The sequence below is a fragment of the Macaca fascicularis genome, chromosome 15 (genome assembly GCF_037993035.2).
Source record: "Macaca fascicularis isolate 582-1 chromosome 15, T2T-MFA8v1.1".
Classification (NCBI taxonomy): domain Eukaryota; kingdom Metazoa; phylum Chordata; class Mammalia; order Primates; family Cercopithecidae; genus Macaca; species Macaca fascicularis.
Window position 1 is genome coordinate 3,157,044 of NC_088389.1, and position 19,458 is coordinate 3,176,501.

The following is a 19,458-nucleotide window of genomic DNA, read 5'->3' on the forward strand; positions in this document are numbered from 1 at the left end:
AGACCATCCTGGCTAACACAGTGAAACCCCGTCTCTACTAAAAAATACAAAAAACTAGCCAGGCGAGGCGGCGGGCGCCTGTAGTCCCAGCTACTCGGGAGGCTGAGGCCGGAGAATGGCGGGAACCCGGGGGGCGGAGCTTGCAGTGAGCCGAGGCTGAGGCAAGAGAATGGCGGGAACCCGGGGGTCGGAGCTTGCAGTGAGCTGAGATCCGGCCAGTGCACTCCAGCCCGGGCGACAGAGTGAGACTCCGTCTCAAAAAAAAAAAAAAAAAAAGTAAGTGAAATCTATTTGGAGAGGTGTTTTCATAATCAGCTGTTGCATAACAAATCACCCTGAAATTTAGCAGCCAGAACTTCCCATGGTGATGAGCTCACAGTTTCTGAGGGTCGGGCATGGCCTCATCTGGGTCCTCGTCTTCAGGATTGGTCAGGCTGCAATCGGAGTGTCAGCGGGGCCTGAGGGGTCACCTGAGACCCACCTAGGGAGAGTGGCTTCCCAGCACCCTCATGGGGCAGAGAGCAGGGCACACCTCCTTGCACGTGGCTTGCCTAAGGCCCTGAGCTCCATGCTGGCTGTTGACTGCAGGCGCTTAGGGCCTCTCCGTGGGGCGGCTCACATCATAGCAGCAAGCCTCCTGAGCGAGCCAGTGAGAGGGTGCCCATCCGAGGATGACATTCCGTCACCTCTATCAGATTCTGCTCAGTAGTCAGTCACCAGGCCCAGGCCACTCGCAAGGGGTGGACATTACAGGCGGGGTGAGTATAGGTGGCATGATCTCTGGGGACCGTCGCAGAGGCTGCCCACCCCAAGGGGTTAAAACCTATAAAACTTTGAAGTTGGATTTAATAATTTTCAATTACTAGGAAATAGATAAAATGAAATTTTCTGTCCTTTACAGAACACTAAAGTATGTATTGGATTTTTTATTCCCTCTGAATTTTGATGTGCGTGTGCTTCTCAGTTGAAGCAGTGATTCAGGTTCATTAATGTTTACTTGAAAGCCGAAGTGGAGTCTTGACTCACACAGTTCAATACTCTTTCCAGTAAAATTCTCAAATTCTTTTACAGTTCTTTTTTGCCACATAACAAACTAGCCTAAAATGCTGGGGCTTACAGCAGCCACCACTGTGTTTGCTTATCATGCTGTGGGTCAGCAGTTTAGACTGGGCTTGGCTGGGCGGTTCTTCTGTGAGTTGCTGCTTGGGCTCACTTGCGTGTCTGCCTTCATCTGGTGGCAGCTGGTCAGTCCAGGGGACCTTGGAATGCCTCGTGCTCCTGAATGTGGTTTCCCCACCAAGTAGCACCAGGTTCAGGCAGGACCCCCCCCCCGAGAGGCCTCAGTGTGGAGTCACATACTATCACTTCTGCCGTATCCTGTTGATCTAGCCTAAATTCCTGGTGAGAGAAATAGATTCCACCTGTTAATGGGAGAAGCAGCAAAGTCACATTGCGGGAGAGTGTCCTGGGATGGGGGCACTGTAGTGGCCATCTGAAAATCTACTGTTTTGGCCCTCCTCAAGGTGACACTGGATTACTGCTTCTCGAGGGTCTGGTTAGGGGAGAGGGTGGGTTTTAACCTCAAATCCTTTTCATAATGATACAGAAAAAAAGAGTAGTATGTTTTTGGGGAGAAACGTTGGGAGCTGTCCAAACAGAAATTGAAATCAGAGCATCCACACTGCCTGATCTAATGCCCAGCCAGACCATGTAAACCTGATTCTGGGCCATGCACAAGGTTCACACCTGTAATCCCAGCACTGGAGGCTGCAGTGAGCCGAGATCATGCCACTGCACTCCAGCCTGGGCAAAAGCAAGACTGTCTCAAAAAAAATAAAATAACTTTCTGAAACGTGAGGCTGAGTTAGGAAACCTCACGTTTACACACGGAAGGTTCTGGTGAGGAGATGAGCTGACACGCCATTCCCCTTTCCATCTGCTCTGATCACACGGGCACACGCAGGCCTGAGCCGACACGCCGTCCCCCTTTTCGTCTGCTCTCATCACACGGGCACGTGGGCATGAGGAACGGTTCCTTGAAGGCAGTGTGGGTACAGTGTTGGCTGAGGGAAGAAGTTGAATGACCAGGGTATTTGATTTTAAACTATGCTAGCACCAGGCCTAGTGTAGTGGAATGGTAAGAGCAGCGTGATGGCAAAGCATACGGCTGACAAGACCCTCAGCGCTCCTTCCTCCCATCAGCATATTGGAAGCAGCCTCCAGGAGTAGCCTCCTGCCAAGAGAATTGGGTCAGTGGCGACCACAGGATTAAGTCTTGGAAGGTTTTTCTTCTCTTTACTGTACGTTTAAGCCCCATCTAGTAAAATGCCTGCAAAGGCCTCTAATCCCCCCACAGGTAGAGGTTTATGGTTCTTGTCCACTTTAAAGATTAGAGTGGCCCCATGCTTGCGGCGATGTGGGGAAGAGGGAGGGGGATTACATGGAGATGCAAGGCAGATGTCCGTGGAGCCCTCCCGGCAGGAGAGCAGGGCAGACGGGCCAGGTCACAGGGCCGGCGCCTGAGACACCGCCCAGCTGCCTGTGGACACACTCAAGGCCGAGGAGGAGGTGCTCTGCTCTACTCTCACCTTCTCTGGGTGAAATAAACAAGAAGTGTCGGGATTAAGGATCGACCAGGACGCTGAGATCAGGGCCTGCACGCAGCTGTGCTTTGCAGGGAGCCACAACAAGCGTCAGGCCTTCGCTTGCGCGGGAAGCTCCCCCAGGGCCTGCTGTCGAAGACGGATTCATTCGCGAAAGCATGTCTTTTTTTAATGCTGACATGTAATCTGTTTTAATCTCATGGGTCTCCTGTCTGTGCGTTCAAGCTCCCGTGTCGGTCGTCTGAGCGGGGACTGCCGAGCCCTGCCCCGTGCTGCCCCCTTGGTTTTCTTAGGGGTTCCCCTTGGGTGCGGTGCTGGCCACTTCCTGCCGCCTGCGGGCAGGGCTTTGCTTTCCTGAGACGCGCGTTCGTTCACAGCATCTGCAGGCACCCCGGCCTGTCCACGGCTGTTTTTACGTTCGGTGGCACAGACTCTGGCTTGTGGGTACACCCGTCCCTGTGCCTGCCCACCCGCTCCACATCCTCACGCCCGTGGCTGGCAGCAGCCTAGAGTCACTTCCTAAGGCCGTGTCCCCACTCGGGCTGGTGTCCTGCAGGGCTTTCAGACACGACAACTGCAGATTTCACCCAGCTGGCAAATCCCAGGGAAGAATCATTGCTTGGCACTGCGGGCGTTCTGGCACAGATGGCCGGAAGCCTGGTGGGAGGTTCGTGGAGCTCCTGGAAAGGCTCCTTGGGGCCCTGGCGGCCGAGTCTGTGGCTCATCCTGGCACGTCCACCCTCTGGGCTGTCCACGGTCATCGTGTCTCCAGACACTGCGGCACCCGTGGGCATGTTGGACATCTTGGCTGGTGCTGGCTCCTGGTCTGTGCCCACAGCCTGAGGCCCCGGGGAGACGTGAGGTGGCTTCCCGACCTGTCAGGAGCAGTTTCCCCCAAGGCTCTCTGGACAGGCGTGGGGTCAGGTGATCCCCACGCACCTGCCATTATCAGCACCTGCCATTGTCAGCGGTGTTTCTTCCCCTGCAGGCTTTGAAGACGACCCCCAGGCTGTGCTGCAGACGATGAGGAGGTACATTCACACCTTCTTTGGGTGTAAGGAATGTGGCGAGCACTTTGAGGAAATGGCTAAAGAATCCATGGACTCAGTGAAAACCCCAGACCAAGCCATCCTCTGGCTTTGGAAGAAACATAATGTGGTGAACGGCCGCCTGGCAGGTGAGAAGCCTCTGGGCGTGGGGGGCTCAGCACGGGCGGAGGGAGGCCCTGGTCCTGGGACAGCACGGATGGCGCGGCTGCGGTGGGGCTTGGCCCTGAGCTTTGCGGCCTCGTGCCACCCACTGTGCTGATGGGATCAGGACTTGGGTGGCTGGGAGCTGCCAGAGCCGCAGCCTTTCCCAGGCTGCTTCTGTCCCCGGCTTTCTAGATGGTTCTCTCACTCGGGGGGCTCTTGGACCCTCGTGGGAATGGGCGTGGCTCTTTCTTCCCCTGTCAGTAGCCACTGGTGCCCGTTAGACTCTGAGGATGTTTTTGATTCTGGAAAGCTTGGAACGTAATTAATTGTTGATGAGGAATTGTAGTTGTATGAAAATTTGTTGTCCAAACGTAAACCAAACCTCTCAAAGTGATTTCGTTAAAAAAAAATAGTTAAATAGAGCACATGTATTTTCTCAGAGTCAAGTACTTCAAACTGTTCCTAAATCAGTGGCAGATTAAAATTAGGCTTAAAAATAATTCCACTGAGAAATAAATCTTAATAGAGATGAATAGAAAATGCCACTAAACTATTGGTTTTTATTTAATCCACTGTATTAGAAAAACATATTACAGCTGAAGCACTAAAGAAATTGGTTTTTCTTTGGCCTGAGCCTGACTGCCGGGGCCGTGGTCATGTGGCGAAGGCACCGCGTGTCTGTGGGATTTGTTCCCTGGGTCAGCACAGCTCCTCCGCCTCTCCACCCTGGCAGCCTCTGCATCGCCGCCGCCCACAGTGCTCCGTGTGCTTTCCCCGAGCCATCGGCTCTGAGGCGGTGGGACCAGGAACCTCACCAGGCCTGCCTGGACCTGGAGCCCCAGCCTGCATGTGCCTCCACCGCTCCAGTCATGAGGCTGCAGCAGAAAGGGGCCTTACAGGCCGGGCGCGGTGGCTCAAGCCTGTAATCCCAGCACTTTGGGAGGCCGAGACGGGCGGATCACGAGTTCAGGAGATCGAGACCATCCTGGCTAACACGGTGAAACCCCGTCTCTACTAAAATACAAAAAAAATTAGCCGGGCGAGGTGGCGGGCGCCTGTACTCCCAGCTACTCGGGAGGCTGAGGCAGGAGAATGGCGTGAACCCGGGAGGCGGGGCTTGCAGTGAGCTGAGATCCGGCCATTGCACTCCAGCCTGGGCAACAGAGCTAGACTCCGTCTCAAAAAAAAAAAAAAGAAAGGGGCCTTACAGCCCGGTGTGACTGTCCCTCCCGAGAGTCCCGCCCCACCCAGTCCCACCTCCAGCCTGTGCTTCAAGACCCAAGCTCCTGGGAGGCCCCTCGGAGATCCGCCCGGGGTCTTCTGCCCAGGACTCGCACCTGACTTCACAGTCCTGTGAGGCTCTGGCAGCTTCTGACCAAGCGCCGCTGGTCTGTGCTTGTCCCCTCTGGCTTCGTGTGCAGCACCTGGCACCGGTTAGCAGGATAGGCAGTCAGTGACTGGCCCGAGCCGGGCATCTCTTGATTTCAGGCACGTGTGAAGTCCTCCAAACAAACGTGGTTGCGTTTACATTCACTTCTGGAAGCTCTCTGAGGGTGGCCAGGCGTCAGCAAGTCGGCTGGCAGGGGCTGGGAGAGTTGGGAGGCGCCGTCTGCCACGGCTTCTGCATGACGGATGCCTGTTGGGCCCAGGAGTGAGCAGGTGTTACTTTGGAAACGAGTTTTGGAGATTTGAAGGGATTTGTAGTCTGGAAAGGGCCCGTGTATCTGAAGTGCAGTGGAAATTCATTGCTGCCCCTCTGCTCTTTCCCCTCTGCCCTTACCTGAGGCCCGCTGTCCATGGAGCCCAGGTGGCCGGGGCACTGTGGGTAGAGGGCCTCAGGTGCACCCTCAGGAAAGGGCAGAGGGGCAGCAGTGAGGGGAGGGGCACACAGGCAACACTGTGTGGACAAAGGCCTCGAGGTGAGAGCTGCATGCTCCGTTTTGGAAGCAGAGTGCTGGGTGGTTTGGGACAGGTGCGGTCCAGGAGGTGGCGGAGGCTGAGCGTGTAGCGTCCCCTTACTTGCAGGCATGGGAACCGGCAGAGGGGAACACGTGCGCAGGGGCCTGCAGAAGCAGGATGTTACCTGGGCCACACTGCAAGGGAAGGGTGGTGGGAAGGGCAGGGAGGGAGGCCTGGCAGGACCCTGGGCTGGGGCAGCAGAGGCCCGCGGTGGTGGGAGTAGGAGTCCGGTTGCCTCACGCTGCACGTGGCTCCACAAAGCCCCCTTACCTCGGGCTCTCCCGCTTCCTTTCCTTCCTAGGCCATCTGAGTGAGGATCCCAGGTTTCCAAAGCTTCAGTGGCCCACTCCGGACCTCTGCCCAGCCTGCCACGAGGAAATTAAGGGCCTGGCCAGCTGGGATGAAGGCCACGTGCTCACGTTCTTGAAGCAGCACTACACCCGCGACAACCTCTTAGACACGTATTCTGCAGACCAGGGGGATTCTGGTGAAGGAGGAGCCCTGGCCAGGGGTGAGGAAGAGGAGAAAAGACTCGCTCCCCCAGAGATGTCCCGTGGAGAGCGAGACGCCCAGAGCGTCCGTCCACCCAGTGCGCTGGGCCCCAGGCCCGCCCTTCCAGACAGCTTGCACCACAGCTTGGACGTGAAACTCCAGGATCCGGATGGGCCCGGGGTCCACAAGGAGGTGGGGGGCGCTGCACCCTTCCTCGGGGTTGACTTCTCCAGCCTGGACATGAGTCTCTGTGTCGTGCTGTACGTGGCCTCGTCCCTGTTCCTCATGGTGATGTACTTCTTCTTCCGGGTGAGGTCCAGGCGGTGGAAGGTCAAGCACTACCACCCGGCCGTGTGAGTGCCCGGGCGCTGCCAGCCATGGCGGAAGCTCCCTCGGAGGCAGCCCTGCCCTGTGCCACCTGCAGCTTTAACGTGATCAGGGATTTTATAAACATGTGGGCCTGCTTTCACGTCGGACGGCACCTTTTGGCTTCCAAGTCCTGGTTTTACAAACGCTCTTCTAACAAGGGAAGAACACGGGGTAATTTTGTGGGGATGTTTGCATTCCTGGCATACTCAAGTCTGTTCATGCTCCTTTTGCAGGTCCTACAGCAAAAAGACTTCGGTATTTTTACTCTTCTAGATCTAAAAAGGAGGGTGGGGAGTCCAGGCCAAATAGTGTACCCCACACACTTTCATCTCGTTTCCTCGACTCTGCCTCATCCTGCAAGGCCTTCTTTTTGTATTTGGAGAAGAACCTCGCCCGCTCCCCCCGCAGCACCCCCTGCACCCTCTACTCCCTTGCCCCCCCCGCTTCCCCCTGCCCCCTGCTTCCCCCGTGCCCCCTGCCCCCTGCCCCCTGCTCCAGGCTGCCAAGTGTTTTCCTTTGGCTGGGCGGGGACAGAGCAGAGTTCCAGGGACTATCCTATGCTTGTGGCCGCTTCCCTAGGGCAGGTTCCTGAGGGCTCTCGGTGTTCCACGCCAGATGTGGGGAATTCAACAGGGGAGGAACCACGGAATTCTGTGGCTGTGCTGCATTTCAGAAAATAACCCCTAGAGGCCTCGGGCAGTGGACTTGGGGGTTGGAAGGATGGCGGCTCATTTAACCCTCAGAGGCAGCGCCTTTATCTGGTGACGAGAGAGGCAGGTAAATGGGGGCCATTTGGCCACTGGTCCCTGGAGGGCAGCTCTGGGATCAGTGGGCAGTGCTCAGAGCAGAGGCCCCTCTGTTGGGGGGTGGGGAGGAGAGCGGTCTGCCCTTGGGAGCACAGGCCCCAGGGAGACTTCTAAAGCCCCCTGCGTTGTCTGCTCGTCACCCAGCACCAGAGGCGTCTGCCACACACTCAAGCGTCTCACTCGGCCCGTGGAGGGGCGGAGGTGGCAGGGGCCTGCGCCAGGCTGCTTTGCCTGAAGCTGTTTTGGGAAGTGTCTCCACACAGGCACTGATCTCCCAGGCTTTGGTCATGATTTCTTTTACCATTTCATAATTTTAAACATTGTTTTTAAACCCAAAACATTTAGTGGTCAATTGCCTCTGAAGATTTAAACAAACAAATACACTTATTTCTGGGAACATCTATATTGAGATTCTTTGTGGCTGTTGGTGTGTCTCACAGGCAAAATTTGATTTGGCTAAAATAGACTCTCATGTATTTGTGTGCCCGTGTGTGTGTGTGTGTGTGAGAGAGAGAGACTTTGACAATTGTATTTTTTCCGCTTTGCCTACTTTATGTTGTGTACTCCTGTGTTTACTAACGAGTTGATCACATGGATGTATTCATAAGACCCCTGTAATATTGATGTGATTGTTGCCACTTAAAAAGTCAACAGCTGATTCCTTAAACAACTGTCACAGAATGGCTGGGCTGAGAACGCTGCCCAGGGCCCTGCAGCTGGTGGAAGAGGTGTCTGGTGGGAGAGGTGTCTGGTGCCTCGGCCTCCTGCTTCACGTCTCTCACTCGAGAGTTGCTTATGGTTTCACACTTTTTAACCCCTCTGTGCTTTAGCAGCCGTGACCTTGCCTTCGTTGCTTCATCCAGTGCAGGCCTGGGTTATTGAAGAAACCAGAGTGTTTCTCTTTCAGTTTGAAAACCAGGCAGGTTTACACATGGGTTTCAGTGTATTTGCCTTTGAACCCTTTAAACTAAACTTTTGCCTCTTGGCTAGTGTTGAATATATTCAGCTGGGGTGGCCTGGGGTGACCTGGGATGGTGGTGTGGTTTACCGTCTCGTCTCCAGCTTCAGCCTTTCCGGAAACCCTTGTGGAGGGCAGTGTTGGCTGCTTTCCTCATCATATTGCAGTTCGGGGTCACCACTATTTGGGGGACAAGCTTGCGTCCTGCTGAGGGGCAGGATTTTCAGCAGAGCGTCAGTGGTGGGGCTGGGCCATCGTGGAGGTGGCCTCGGGTTGTAATGCCATGCCCAAACACACCTCGTGTGGCCTGCTCAGAGCTGGATGCCGCCTTTAGGCAATGTTTAGAGTCTATTTTCTAAAGTTTTAAGTATTTTAAGAGGTATTGAGACTAATGAATATAATAGTTCAGTAATTTAAATGCTTATTTATTTTCAATGGAAGGATTTTTATTAAAAAGAAGCAAATCGACATGGAAATGTCAGTGAAATTTCTTACCTGCAAGGAAAGTGAATATTTTGTATTTAAGTAAACTATGATGTACACATTTTAATAAAGAAATCTGACATTTGAAAAAATGGTGATTCTTTTGAAATGTGAACCAGCTCTACCAATGGGAGTTGTGGTAGAGGCGGTGGGTGCAGAATGGACCCTTCTTTCTGTTCACAGACTGGACATCTGAAATCCTAGAATTTCTTCTGTCGAAGGAGACAGCCCAAGGGTGAGATGGAAAGTGATGGATGGAAATCAGTGATAGATCGTCTCCCTGGAGCTGATCTGGGGGAGACTGTCACAGGACAAGACCCTTGATTTTACACAGATTAAAGGGCAGCTGAGATGCATGTAAACTACACACTTACAAAGTGCACGCGCGGCAGCCCTGCCTGAGGGCACCTCAGAGGAATTTAACCTGTGTCAGCGGCCACCCCTCTGCTTCCTGGGTTTGAGTGTCTCGCTAAGGCTGAGTTTGTGGTGCTCTGTGGGGTGCCCTTGACCCCTTGTTTTCTTCTGCCCCACCCCCACTTTTGTTGTGCCGGTGGGGGCGGGGCAGTGGTCTCCAACAGTCTGGTCTGTGGCTTTGGAGGAGTCCTGTTGGCACCTCCCTGGCCAGGCTGTGCAGAGGCTGGCAGGAACTCAGTCCCTCGGCAGGCACGAAGCAGACACCAGCCTGGGTGTGTGCTGGGCAATTCCTTGAGGCCCTGTCTATGCCCAAGGTCTTCAGTCCGCAGCAGTGCTTTTGTTAGGGGGGACTGCAGGTACCCCTCCTCCTGGCAGCCTGAGGGGTGCCGGCTGAGCTCCTCCCAGAAGTTGGAGGTTGAGTTCAAGGAGGTTAAGAGTGGAAAGTTCCTCGACCAGCAGAACACCTGCAGGAGAGTGCCCCAGTGAGCCCTGGGCTGGAGGTGATCAGACAAGGGGCTGCCCTGGGGCACGGCCTGCGCACTGCTTTCCAGAGGCTGCACGCCAGAAGGGGAGGGTCAGCAGCCTCCTGCCCTGCGGCTGGACGACCCGCTTGCTGCGAATCTCGGCGAATCCCAGCGCCTCAGCGGGGCCTGGAGCTTAGGGAAGAGCGGGCGCGGCCCCGAGAGCGGCCCAACCCAGCCAGGGAGGGAGGCGCGCCCGACGCTGCCCGCCCGAGCACCGGGGAGGGGGACAGGCGGGGGTGGGGACCGGGGCGGTGAGAGGGGCCCCCGAGAGGTGGGCGGGCGCGCGGGCGGGGCGGGCAGCGGGCGCCTCCTTCAGCACCGCGGACAGCGCCCGGCCCAGTGGCTCCCGGGCTCCCTGCTCCGCACGACGCGACGGGACTTGGGAGCCCCGAGCCCTCCAGGGGACGCCGACCTAGGAGGAGCGCGGCTCGCGCCACTCGGCCTGGTGGCCGCGATGCTGCTGGAAACGGGGCTCGAGCGCGACCGAGAGAGGCCTGGGGCCGCCGCCGTCTGCACCTTGGGCGGGACTCGGGGTAAGCCCCAGCAGGACACCGAGGACAGAAACCGGCAGAGGCGCGAGGAAGTGGGTGCGTGTAGGGCCAGCGGCCAGGCAAAGAAAGTCCCGCCGCTCTGCAGGCGGGGCACAGAGATGGGAACAGTGCAGAGAGTGAGTTTCCAGATCCCAGGGTGGCAGGGAGGGCCTGACGCTGGCCTGCAAGAGTGAGGGACAGCAGTTGGAGTGGAGGCCCCCAGAGAAAAAGGGGCATCGCAGGCACATCTGGGGGGCGATGGGGCTGAGCAAGGGGTGCCAAGTTCTCCCGGTGACCAGTGCCCCTCAGCTCTTGCACACAGCCCTGCCCAGGCCTCTGGACCCCACAGCAGGGGACCCAGGGCTGCGTCTCCCGCCTGAACCACCCTCTCCAAGGGCCATTCCATCACCACGGACGCTGGGAAATAATGGAGGCATTGTTGGAGGGCTGGCCAGATGCCAGCAGAGTGGGCTGCCTCCTTGACCTGCCGCCGCCCCTTCCCTCGTCCAGCCACACAGGGCCCCTGCTCCCTTCGGCAGCAGCTGACGCTCAGCCACCTGCACCCAGCACAGCCCGCACACACTCGGCTTTGCGCCCGCATGTCCTTGCCCTGGCCCTTCTCGGGTAACAAGTGCGGTGCAAAGTGAAGGGGCAGAAAGAGGGCTGCGTGGGCCACTGCTCAGAACAGACACATTGGAACTGCTGGGAGCTGGGAAGGAGGGACTGTGGTTTCTTTTGCCCATCCTTGTGAGCCTGGGCCCTTAAAGCTCACAGTCCAGAAGCCATGGACAGAGTGGACAGAGTATTACTGTGAAACCCACAGGGAGAGGGACCTGGAGGATGGCATCAGCCCCTGGTCCCCCAACCCTTCCTGGGTGTTTCTGTGCGCTGCCAGGGCCCCCTGCCTTCGCCATGTCCTGTGCTGCCGAGGGCCGCCCACTGCTGGGTTCTTCCCCGGGTGGCTGCCCAGGGCTGGTGCTGGCCCAGGGCCCTCTGGGCAGCGGTGGGTGCATCCCTCTGCCTGCAAGGACAGCGTGGGTTCTGGAGAGCTCACCTGTGTGGACTGGGGCAAGGGGCTGGAATACCAGGTAAGGGACCCTGTTCCGATGGAGCCAGAGGCTGGGGGCTGGAAATGGAGGGTGTGCCCTGGGGCTTCCCCAGCTCAGCCCCCCACCACCCGAGGTCTTGGCTGCGTGTCCAGGACACAGCCTATTCTCACTCAAGGATTGCCCGTCCTCCCTGAGCCCAGTCCGGGGCCGCAGTTCCAGGGGTGGAGCCCAGAAGCCCGTTAACATCTGGGATCGGTCGGGCACCTTGTGGTTCCCGGACGCAGCCTTCAGCGCCACACTCACCCCTTCTGCGTTTCGGGTTGAGCTCCTGCCGACCATCTGCGGCTCCCGAGGCCAAACCTCAGCGGCGGGAGGACCCGGCCGCCTTCTCGACCGCTCTCCCGGGAACCTTAGCCCTCCTGGCGTGTGCTCCAGCCCAGGCCTCTGCCCTCGGCCAGCTCCTGCGCAGGAAGCTGCGGGGCCGGGACGAACGCTGGCGGGCAGCTCTGACCTGAGCCCTCCCCTACCGGTGTCCGCCCTCGGGCCGGGCACGCGGGGCGGCCTCTGGGCACCGCAGGTCCCGGCGCAAAGGCGCGCAGAGTCCGCAGTCACCCCGGGCTGGTCTCCGCGACCCCCGGCCCCGCCCCGCACCGCGGCCCCGCCCCCCGGCCGCTCCTCCCTCCGCTCGGCCAGAGGCTCCGGGCCCCAGGGCGGCCCGCGGGCGCAGCACCCAGCAGCACCGGGAGTCGCTTGGACGCCGGTTCGGGACCACTGCGGGGTGGCGTCGCCGGGCCCGAGAAAGTTCGGGACCGGAGAGTGGCGACGCCGGGCGGCGGGACCCATGGAGGCGCGCGGGGAGCTGGGCCCGGCCCGGGAGTCGGCGGGCGGCGACCTGCTGCTAGCGCTGCTGGCGCGGAGGGCGGACCTGCGCCGAGGTGGGTGCCCGGGCAGATCGGCTGCACCGGGGAGACCCGGAGATCCTCGGGCCTTTCCGGGCCTGGCCGCGGAGGCTGGCAGGAGCTAGAGGACCTGGGCGGGAGTGGGTGCGAGGACCCCGGAACGTCCGCACCTGGGCGCCTCAGCCTGAATTTGTTTTGGGGCCCCTGGCCTGGGTTGTCAGGGAGTGAGTGAGGTTGTGGCACCGCACTGCTCAGGCCAGGGAGCTCTTGGGGGTCCAGGGTGGGCTTAGGAGACCTCTGCAGCCCTGAGCCGGCCCCCTGGGCTGGACGAGGCGCAGGGAGCAGTGGCAGGGCAGTGACCACGGGACCGGAGGGTCCCCAAGAGGGTCGCCCCACCCGAACTGTTTCCACGTTCCAGCGGAACAGAGTCAGATGCAGGGGCCAAGGTCGAGCTGAACTCCGACCGTCGGTCTCCCCCGGAAATCAGGTTTCAGCGTCTGCGTCCACAGACACCTGCTCGGTTTATCCCCGGTCAGGGCCCGTCTGTAGGAAAAAGCCTCGCTTCTCCGAGGCCCCCAATTTCCTGCTGGAAATACTCTAGCTCCCAGCACTTTGGTTCTTAGAGAACCTGGGCAGTTCTCTTCGACTCCCGGGCCAGCTGGAGCCGCAGGATGGGGAAGGAGGCCCCTGAGCCAGTGGGGAGTGGGAGGGACCGACCGGCGGGAAGACGGGGTTCCATCCAGGTTGTGGGGGCTCGAGGTTCCCTACTTATTTATTTATTTATTTATTTTCGACGGTTCCTGGGAGGGGTTGACCGCGGGGGCTGGGAGGCGGAGAGAGGGAGGGAGGGAGGAGGGCTGCGCGCCCTGCGCTCCGGAGAGCTGGCCAGAGCGGGCAGGCTGGCTTCCAGGCTCCGCCGACCCCGCCATCCCTGGCAGCAGGAGACCCCGCCGGGGCTGGAGTCGCCATGCAGCGTAAGACTGGGGTCGCGGGCGCGGCGCGGGGTGGGCTGGGGCGGCTTTTGCCCGACGCGGGCTCCGGCGGCGCGTTGCGGCCGAGGCGCTGTCCGATCCGCGGTGCTGAATCCGCGCTGTGTGGGCCTGTCGGGCAGCCCCGCTCTATGCCGGGTCCTAGCCGCCCTGCGATCGCTGCCTGCGATGGGGACCCCGGGCGCGCGGCGGGTCCTCAATACTCCGCACCCGGAGCTGCTGCGGTTTTGCCGGATGCGGGGCGCATTCATCGCCGGTTTCCCGCCAGTGCGGGGGGAGGCGGAGCCCAGTTTTTTCCGCCAGAGGCCGAGGGAGCACCTTGCCGGTGTCTCTCACCCGCTGGGAGACGGGCTGGAGCCGGCGGGGTCCACAGCCAGAGAGGCGGATGCAATAGGGCAGCAGGTCCCGGTCCCTTCAGCGGGCACTCCCGTCTTCCAGAGACTTTTTCTAAGTGAAGAGGGAGTCCTAAGCCCTTGACACCTGGAAAAGCCACTCAGAGACTCCAGGCTCCCACAGAGCACCCTTGGACCTCCCCAGCGTGGTTCTTCCAGGGGGCCTGCAGTCCCGAAGTGGAGTGTGGGGGGCAGAAGCAGCGGGAAGCCGGACGTTTGAGTAACTCTGATGGTGCTGGGGGCACCCATGCCTGACACAAAGGCAGTGGATCAGCTTGTCCAGTGCACTCATAAGTACTTCTGCGGCCACCCAGTGATGGGAAAGGCATTGATATTTACCCCAGAGGCCTGCAGACAGGGCCACCAGACGGGGCAGCTACATTTTCCAGGAGTCCCTAGAAAGAGTGGTCATGACACTTAATATGAAGGAGAACCCAGTGGGGTGCCCCAGCTCCAGGTGATGGTGAAGACCCGTTTCCCTATGTTTCCTGCCTTGCTTCAGACAGCAGGCCTGGGGTGGGTTTTCATTTGAGCTCCATATGCACCCTTCTTGGCACTGGCAACATTTTGTAATTGAGTATTCAGCCTCGTGAAATGGCCTGGGCTGCTTTCCTGCTCTCACACACACATTTTTAGACCGATGCCAGTTTCCCCTTAGTTCCTACCATAGGATGCCTATGCACTCCCGGAACTTGCGGGGCCACTTAAGCTGGCTGGGGAAGAGGGCCCGCAGGGAGAGGAGAACCCCTCAGCAGCCCTGAGTCCTGCGGGCTGGAGGGGAGGCTGACTTGCGTTGGGGTGGGAAGGTGGCTTCACTGCCTCCTGGTCTAAGAGGTGACCCAGAGCTTCTTCATGCCCACAGAGATTCCGCTGTGTGCCGGCTGTGACCAGCACATCCTGGACCGATTCATCCTCAAGGCTCTGGACCGCCACTGGCACAGCAAGTGCCTCAAATGCAGCGACTGCCACACGCCACTGGCCGAGCGCTGCTTCAGCCGAGGGGAGAGTGTTTACTGCAAGGATGACTTTTTCAAGTGAGTCCCGAAGCCTCGCCTCACTGTGGGAGCGGAGGGCACGCCTGCCCCAGGAAAGGTGGCCTGGAGTCCCGCCACCCCAGGGCCTCACTGTGGGAGCAGAGGGCACGCCCGTCCCAAGGACTCCTCCCCTCACAATCACCGAGGCCAGGCCCTCAAAGCCCACGTCTCTCACAATCCCGGCCCTCTCCTGTCACCCAGGCAGGGCACCCTGCGGCCTGGCCAAACTAAGGGTGGGGCCTCTCCATGGGTGCTCCCTGGGTGGCTGGGCCTGACTGGGACATCAGCAAATATTATTTGGAAAAAAACAATTTATTTCCTAAATCACAGAAGCAGTCATTAGAGAAGATACGCCCAAGTTTGTAGAATTCTATCGGACTTAGTCCCTCTGAAATTGGTGGTGTTTTTATCCCGAATGCTCGGGACCCAGGGGCTCCGGCCCAGTGGCCTTCATGGTTCCAGCTGTGGGGTGTGAGGGACCAGGCCCAGATGGGTCCTCTCCCTCCGGATTCACCTTCCCAGATCCGGCATGGGTCCTGCAGGCAGTGGCAGCCGGGCTCCCTGAGGTCTTCCTGAGGTTGAGGTTCCCTTCTCAGTGGCAGTGGACAGCTCTGCCCCAGAGGCCAGGCTGGAGACCAACCTGCAGGGCCAGACGGAGCCCTCCTCCGGGGCACCCGATTCCTGCTCTCTGACCCGCTCGGGGCGAAATGAGCCTCGCCCTGCCGCGCTGAGCCGGGCCCTATGCGTCCCGCAGGCGCTTCGGGACCAAGTGCGCCGCGTGCCAGCTGGGCATCCCGCCCACGCAGGTGGTGCGCCGCGCCCAGGACTTCGTGTACCACCTGCACTGCTTTGCCTGCGTCGTGTGCAAGCGGCAGCTGGCCACGGGTGACGAGTTCTACCTCATGGAGGACAGCCGGCTCGTGTGTAAGGCGGACTACGAAACTGCCAAGCAGCGAGGTCAGCCGAGGGGATGACGCTCCCACCTTTTCTGGTCTGAAAAAATGGGGCTGAGGCCAGGTCCAGGGGGGCTTCCGGGGAAATGCTCACTCCAAGCGCTCACTAAAGGAGCCTGGGCTAGGGCGGTGCGGGCCGAAGGAAGCCGAGGCCGGGAGCGGCGGAGTCAGGGACAGACCCGCGCCCCAAACCGCTTCGTTTGGTCCGAAGTGTACGACTTTTCATCCCTAGTCGGAATTATTGCCCTAAACTCTTGGCCGCGAAGACTGGGCCATACCCACACCCTTAGAATAAAGGGGAGCCTGCGGAGAAAGCAGGGTACTTGGAGTAGGGGGGCCAAGACTGAAGGCCGGGGCGCCATGGAGGGTGGTGTGATTTTAGGGAAGACGCCGCCCCCACCCCCCGCAGCAGAACCCGCCCTCCGCCGGCGCCCCCTCCACCCCGGCCTGGGTGCCGCCCGTTTTCGCCAATCGCTCCCAGCGCCCGCGCATTCTGAGAAGCCCGTGGGGGCGGGCTGGGAGTGGGCACCTGGGGCCCCGATGTCCCCGCGCCGGCCGGGGTGGGGAGAGCTGGGGGTCCGGCTGGGACCGGAGGGGCCGCCGCGTCTCACCGCTCGCCCGCCGCGCAGAGGCCGAGGCCACGGCCAAGCGGCCGCGCACGACCATCACCGCCAAGCAGCTGGAAACGCTGAAGAGCGCCTACAACACCTCGCCCAAGCCGGCGCGCCACGTGCGTGAGCAGCTCTCGTCCGAGACGGGCCTGGACATGCGCGTGGTGCAGGTCAGCGCTCGCCCCCGCTCCCCTCCCGCCCGCGGCCTTGGGGACCCCCGCAGATCTGGGCGGCCGCTCACCCCGCCCCGCCCCCAGGTTTGGTTCCAGAACCGCCGGGCCAAGGAGAAGAGGCTGAAGAAGGACGCCGGCCGGCAGCGCTGGGGACAGTATTTCCGAAACATGAAGCGCTCTCGCGGCGGCTCCAAGTCGGATAAGGACAGCGTTCAGGAGGGGCAGGACAGCGACGCCGAGGTCTCCTTCCCCGGTAGGCAGGGGGGATCGCGGAGCTCGGGGAGGGACGAGCGCGCGTCAGAGGGGTCGCAGGGGGCCTGCGGATCTGAATTTCCCATGGGGTTAGGGGGCTCCTTAAGTTGTACTTTCAAAAACATTTCACTTAAGAACCTGATCCCCAGCACCCTCCCCGCCCTGGCTGGCCACTGCTTTTCCCCTGGTTGGGACACAATCCCTGTGGCCCGACCTGTCCCCAAGCTGGGCCCCTACTGGGCTTTCTCAGGTGGGGTGGTGGGCGTGTCCAGACCGTCTCTCTGGCTCCTAGCCCTTGCAGTGATTTTTAGGAGAATGGGCAGCGCATTTTGGGACAGACTGAGTCAAAGTCCCAGCTGCTTGGAGTTGGGGAGGGCCGCGAAGGGGCTACCTGGGGTCAGGGAGAGAAGGTTCCATACCCTTCTGTGGGGCCCGGATTATTTATCTCATTCTCCAGCACTGGGGATGCTGCGTCCCCATCCGTTGATGCCCATCCTCAGAGTGTGGGCAAGACATTCTCTTCTGGGCCGCCTTGTGACCTGGACTACTCACTCAGCCTCTCTGGAACTAAATTTCCTTGTCTGCAAAATGTGTGTGGTGGTATCTGTGCCCCCTCCCTAGGCTGCTGTGGGGCTGGTCCTGAAAGCCTGGGCCCTGGCTGGGCTGTTCCTGACTGATCCCACCAGGCCTGAGACACCTGGGTTGACTCAGGGGTGAGGGCAGGGAAGGGGCAGGGGCAGCCACGCCTTCCAAGAGCAGAAGGGATCTGTGCTGACCTGTCATGTGGCATGGGGCAGCCACTCCTGCTTTGGCCCAAGGGTGCTTCTGCTTGCAGGATGGGACTCTGAGGGGCTGCAGGTGGAGGGCAGACGCTGACTGAGCCTCTGCTTCTGTTGCAGATGAGCCTTCTTTGGCGGAAATGGGCCCGGCCACCGGCCTCTACGGGAGCTTGGGGGAACCCACACCGGCCTTGGGCCGGCCCTCGGGAGCCCTGGGCAACTTCGCACTAGAGCATGGAGGCCTGGCAGGCCCAGAGCAGTACCGAGAGCTGCGTCCCGGCAGCCCCTATGGTGTCCCCCCATCCCCCGCCGCCCCGCAGAGCCTCCCTGGCCCCCAGCCCCTCCTCTCCAGCCTGGTGTACCCAGACACCAGCTTGGGCCTTGTGCCCTCGGGAGCCCCTGACGGGCCCCCACCCATGAGGGTGCTGGCAGGAAACGGACCCAGTTCCGACCTATCCACGGGGAGCAGCGGGGGTTACCCTGACTTCCCTGCCAGCCCCGCCTCCTGGCTGGATGAGGTGGACCACGCTCAGTTCTGACCCAGGCCCAGCTCCACCCAGCACTGGACATGAGGGAGCTGCTCCTGGGTGGGCGGCTCGGGAATGCTGGGGGTTGTGAGGAAATGGGGCCAGGGCATCAAGGGAGGGCTGGTGCCTTCGGAGCTTCCCACTGCTGACCACACAGCTCCCTCCCTGGGGGCTGAGGGACCCACCTGGCCCCTCCTCTGACACAGGGCTGGCCCGCCTGATGGCCGCCCAGCAAGCCGGCCTTTTTTTGTAAGCAAATTTCTCCCCTTTATTGATCAATTAACCGAGCACTTGCTGCTGTTTCTAGACATGAAATGTCACCTTGCTGAGGCCCAGCCCAGCCCAGCATAGCCCAAGGGCTGAAAAAATGCTTTCATCTCTAAAACTGAGAAATCATCATAATCGTGCTTTCACTTCCCAGGCTCCGTATGTCTCGGAGCCGTCACCCCGAGGCTCCCTCTTTAGGTCAGAGATTGGCCTTGTCTGTCCAGGCAGGAGGCCGCGGGGCGGGGACACACCTGTCCCCCCTCCTCTCCCCAGACTGTGGGGGGCCTCCCTGCCTCCAGCCCCGCCTTCCCCGGGAGCAGCTTTCCCCAGTCCCCAGGTCTCTAGATCTTTCTGTTCTTTTTGAGTACCCTGTGAAGGAGGCAAAAATGCCTGGGGTCCCTTCTCTCCAAGCTCAATTCTCTAAGCCCCTCAGGGTCTCCTCCTCAGTCCACCCCAGGCCCTTGGTGTCCAGGCTGCACCCACAGATGTCCATTGCCAAACAGCCTACCCTCCCTGCTGGAGCCGGCTCTGCCTGGCCCAGACTGGGAGGTCTCCCCACTGGAGAAGGGCGGGGCTCCTCTGAGCCTGCCCTGCCTCCTCCATCAGATCCTTTGGGAAGGAGTTTCTGGGAGACACCTGCAGCTGTGTGTGCCCCAGACACAAAGGCTGGCCTGTGTGTAAGTCAAAGTCACTCCCACAAACCTGAATCTCGAGCTACCTACTGGTTCTGTGAATGTTCTGTGTCTTTTATTTATTCTCGGGTGATCAGCTCTTTCCAAGACTTCAATAAATTTGTCAGTTACAGTCAATGGAAGGCCCGTGTTTTTATGAGGCTGTAGGGGTTGGGGGAGGGTGTCGAGTGTGGGGAACATTCTGTGAATGTTGAGAGGCAGCCCTGGAGGGGCCCTGGGTCCTCCCTAGTTCCTTGCTTGGGCTGGCACCCGGTATGAATTTGGGCTGGCTTTATCCCTGGATCTTGGCCATGCTCAGGAGCACTGGAAGGAGGTGGGGGGACAGCCTGTCCATTCCTGATGAAGGGGGGGAGGTTGGGGTCTCCACACCCTGTCCCTGGGAGAGGTAGGGGTTGGGATGTCCAGAGAGCATGATGGGGGTGGAGGGTGGGCCGTGTGTGCCACTCACAGCTTGCAGCTGGCACCAGCCCCAGGACAGGGATGCTGGCGTAGGCTGGTAGGGTGACTAGG

General features: G+C 59.9%; 2 protein-coding genes across 4 annotated transcripts in view; both read left to right on the forward strand.

Moving 5' to 3' along the window:
* The window catches only part of QSOX2 (quiescin sulfhydryl oxidase 2), a 40,710-nt gene extending 31,755 nt beyond the window's left edge, over positions 1-8,955 (forward strand). Inside the window, exons 11-12 of the mRNA XM_005580445.4 lie at positions 3,592-3,780; positions 6,057-8,955. Of these exons, the coding sequence (XP_005580502.3) occupies positions 3,592-3,780; positions 6,057-6,604 (737 nt within the window). The 3' untranslated portion in view covers positions 6,605-8,955. The remainder of the gene's footprint in view (positions 1-3,591; positions 3,781-6,056) is intronic.
* A 1,184-nt stretch (positions 8,956-10,139) lies between these two features.
* Positions 10,140-19,065, forward strand: LHX3 (LIM homeobox 3). Of its 3 annotated transcripts, none has more exons than XM_005580440.4 (6): positions 10,140-10,334; positions 14,523-14,694; positions 15,449-15,651; positions 16,277-16,428; positions 16,516-16,684; positions 17,583-19,065. In XM_005580440.4, the coding sequence occupies exons 1-6, from the start codon at positions 10,256-10,258 to the stop codon at positions 17,999-18,001; spliced, it is 1,194 nt and encodes a 397-aa protein (XP_005580497.3). In that variant the 5' UTR covers positions 10,140-10,255; the 3' UTR covers positions 18,002-19,065. The 3 variants fall into 3 exon arrangements, with proteins under 3 accessions (XP_005580497.3, XP_005580496.2, XP_015291697.2); XM_005580439.4 differs by lacking the exon at positions 10,140-10,334 and adding an exon at positions 12,072-12,315; XM_015436211.3 differs by lacking the exon at positions 10,140-10,334 and adding an exon at positions 13,155-13,253 and having other exon boundaries at positions 17,583-18,223.
* Positions 19,066-19,458: the final 393 nt, after the last annotated feature.

Coding starts and splice junctions, on each gene's coding strand:
- LHX3 (XM_005580439.4), top strand. CDS start 12,222: ATGGAGGCGCGCGGGGAGCTGGGCCCGGCCCGGGAGTCGGCGGGCGGC. Junction 15,652..16,276: donor CGAAACTGCCAAGCAGCGAG/GTCAGCCGAGGG, acceptor CCCGCCGCGCAG/AGGCCGAGGCCACGGCCAAG. Junction 16,685..17,582: donor CGCCGAGGTCTCCTTCCCCG/GTAGGCAGGGGG, acceptor CTTCTGTTGCAG/ATGAGCCTTCTTTGGCGGAA.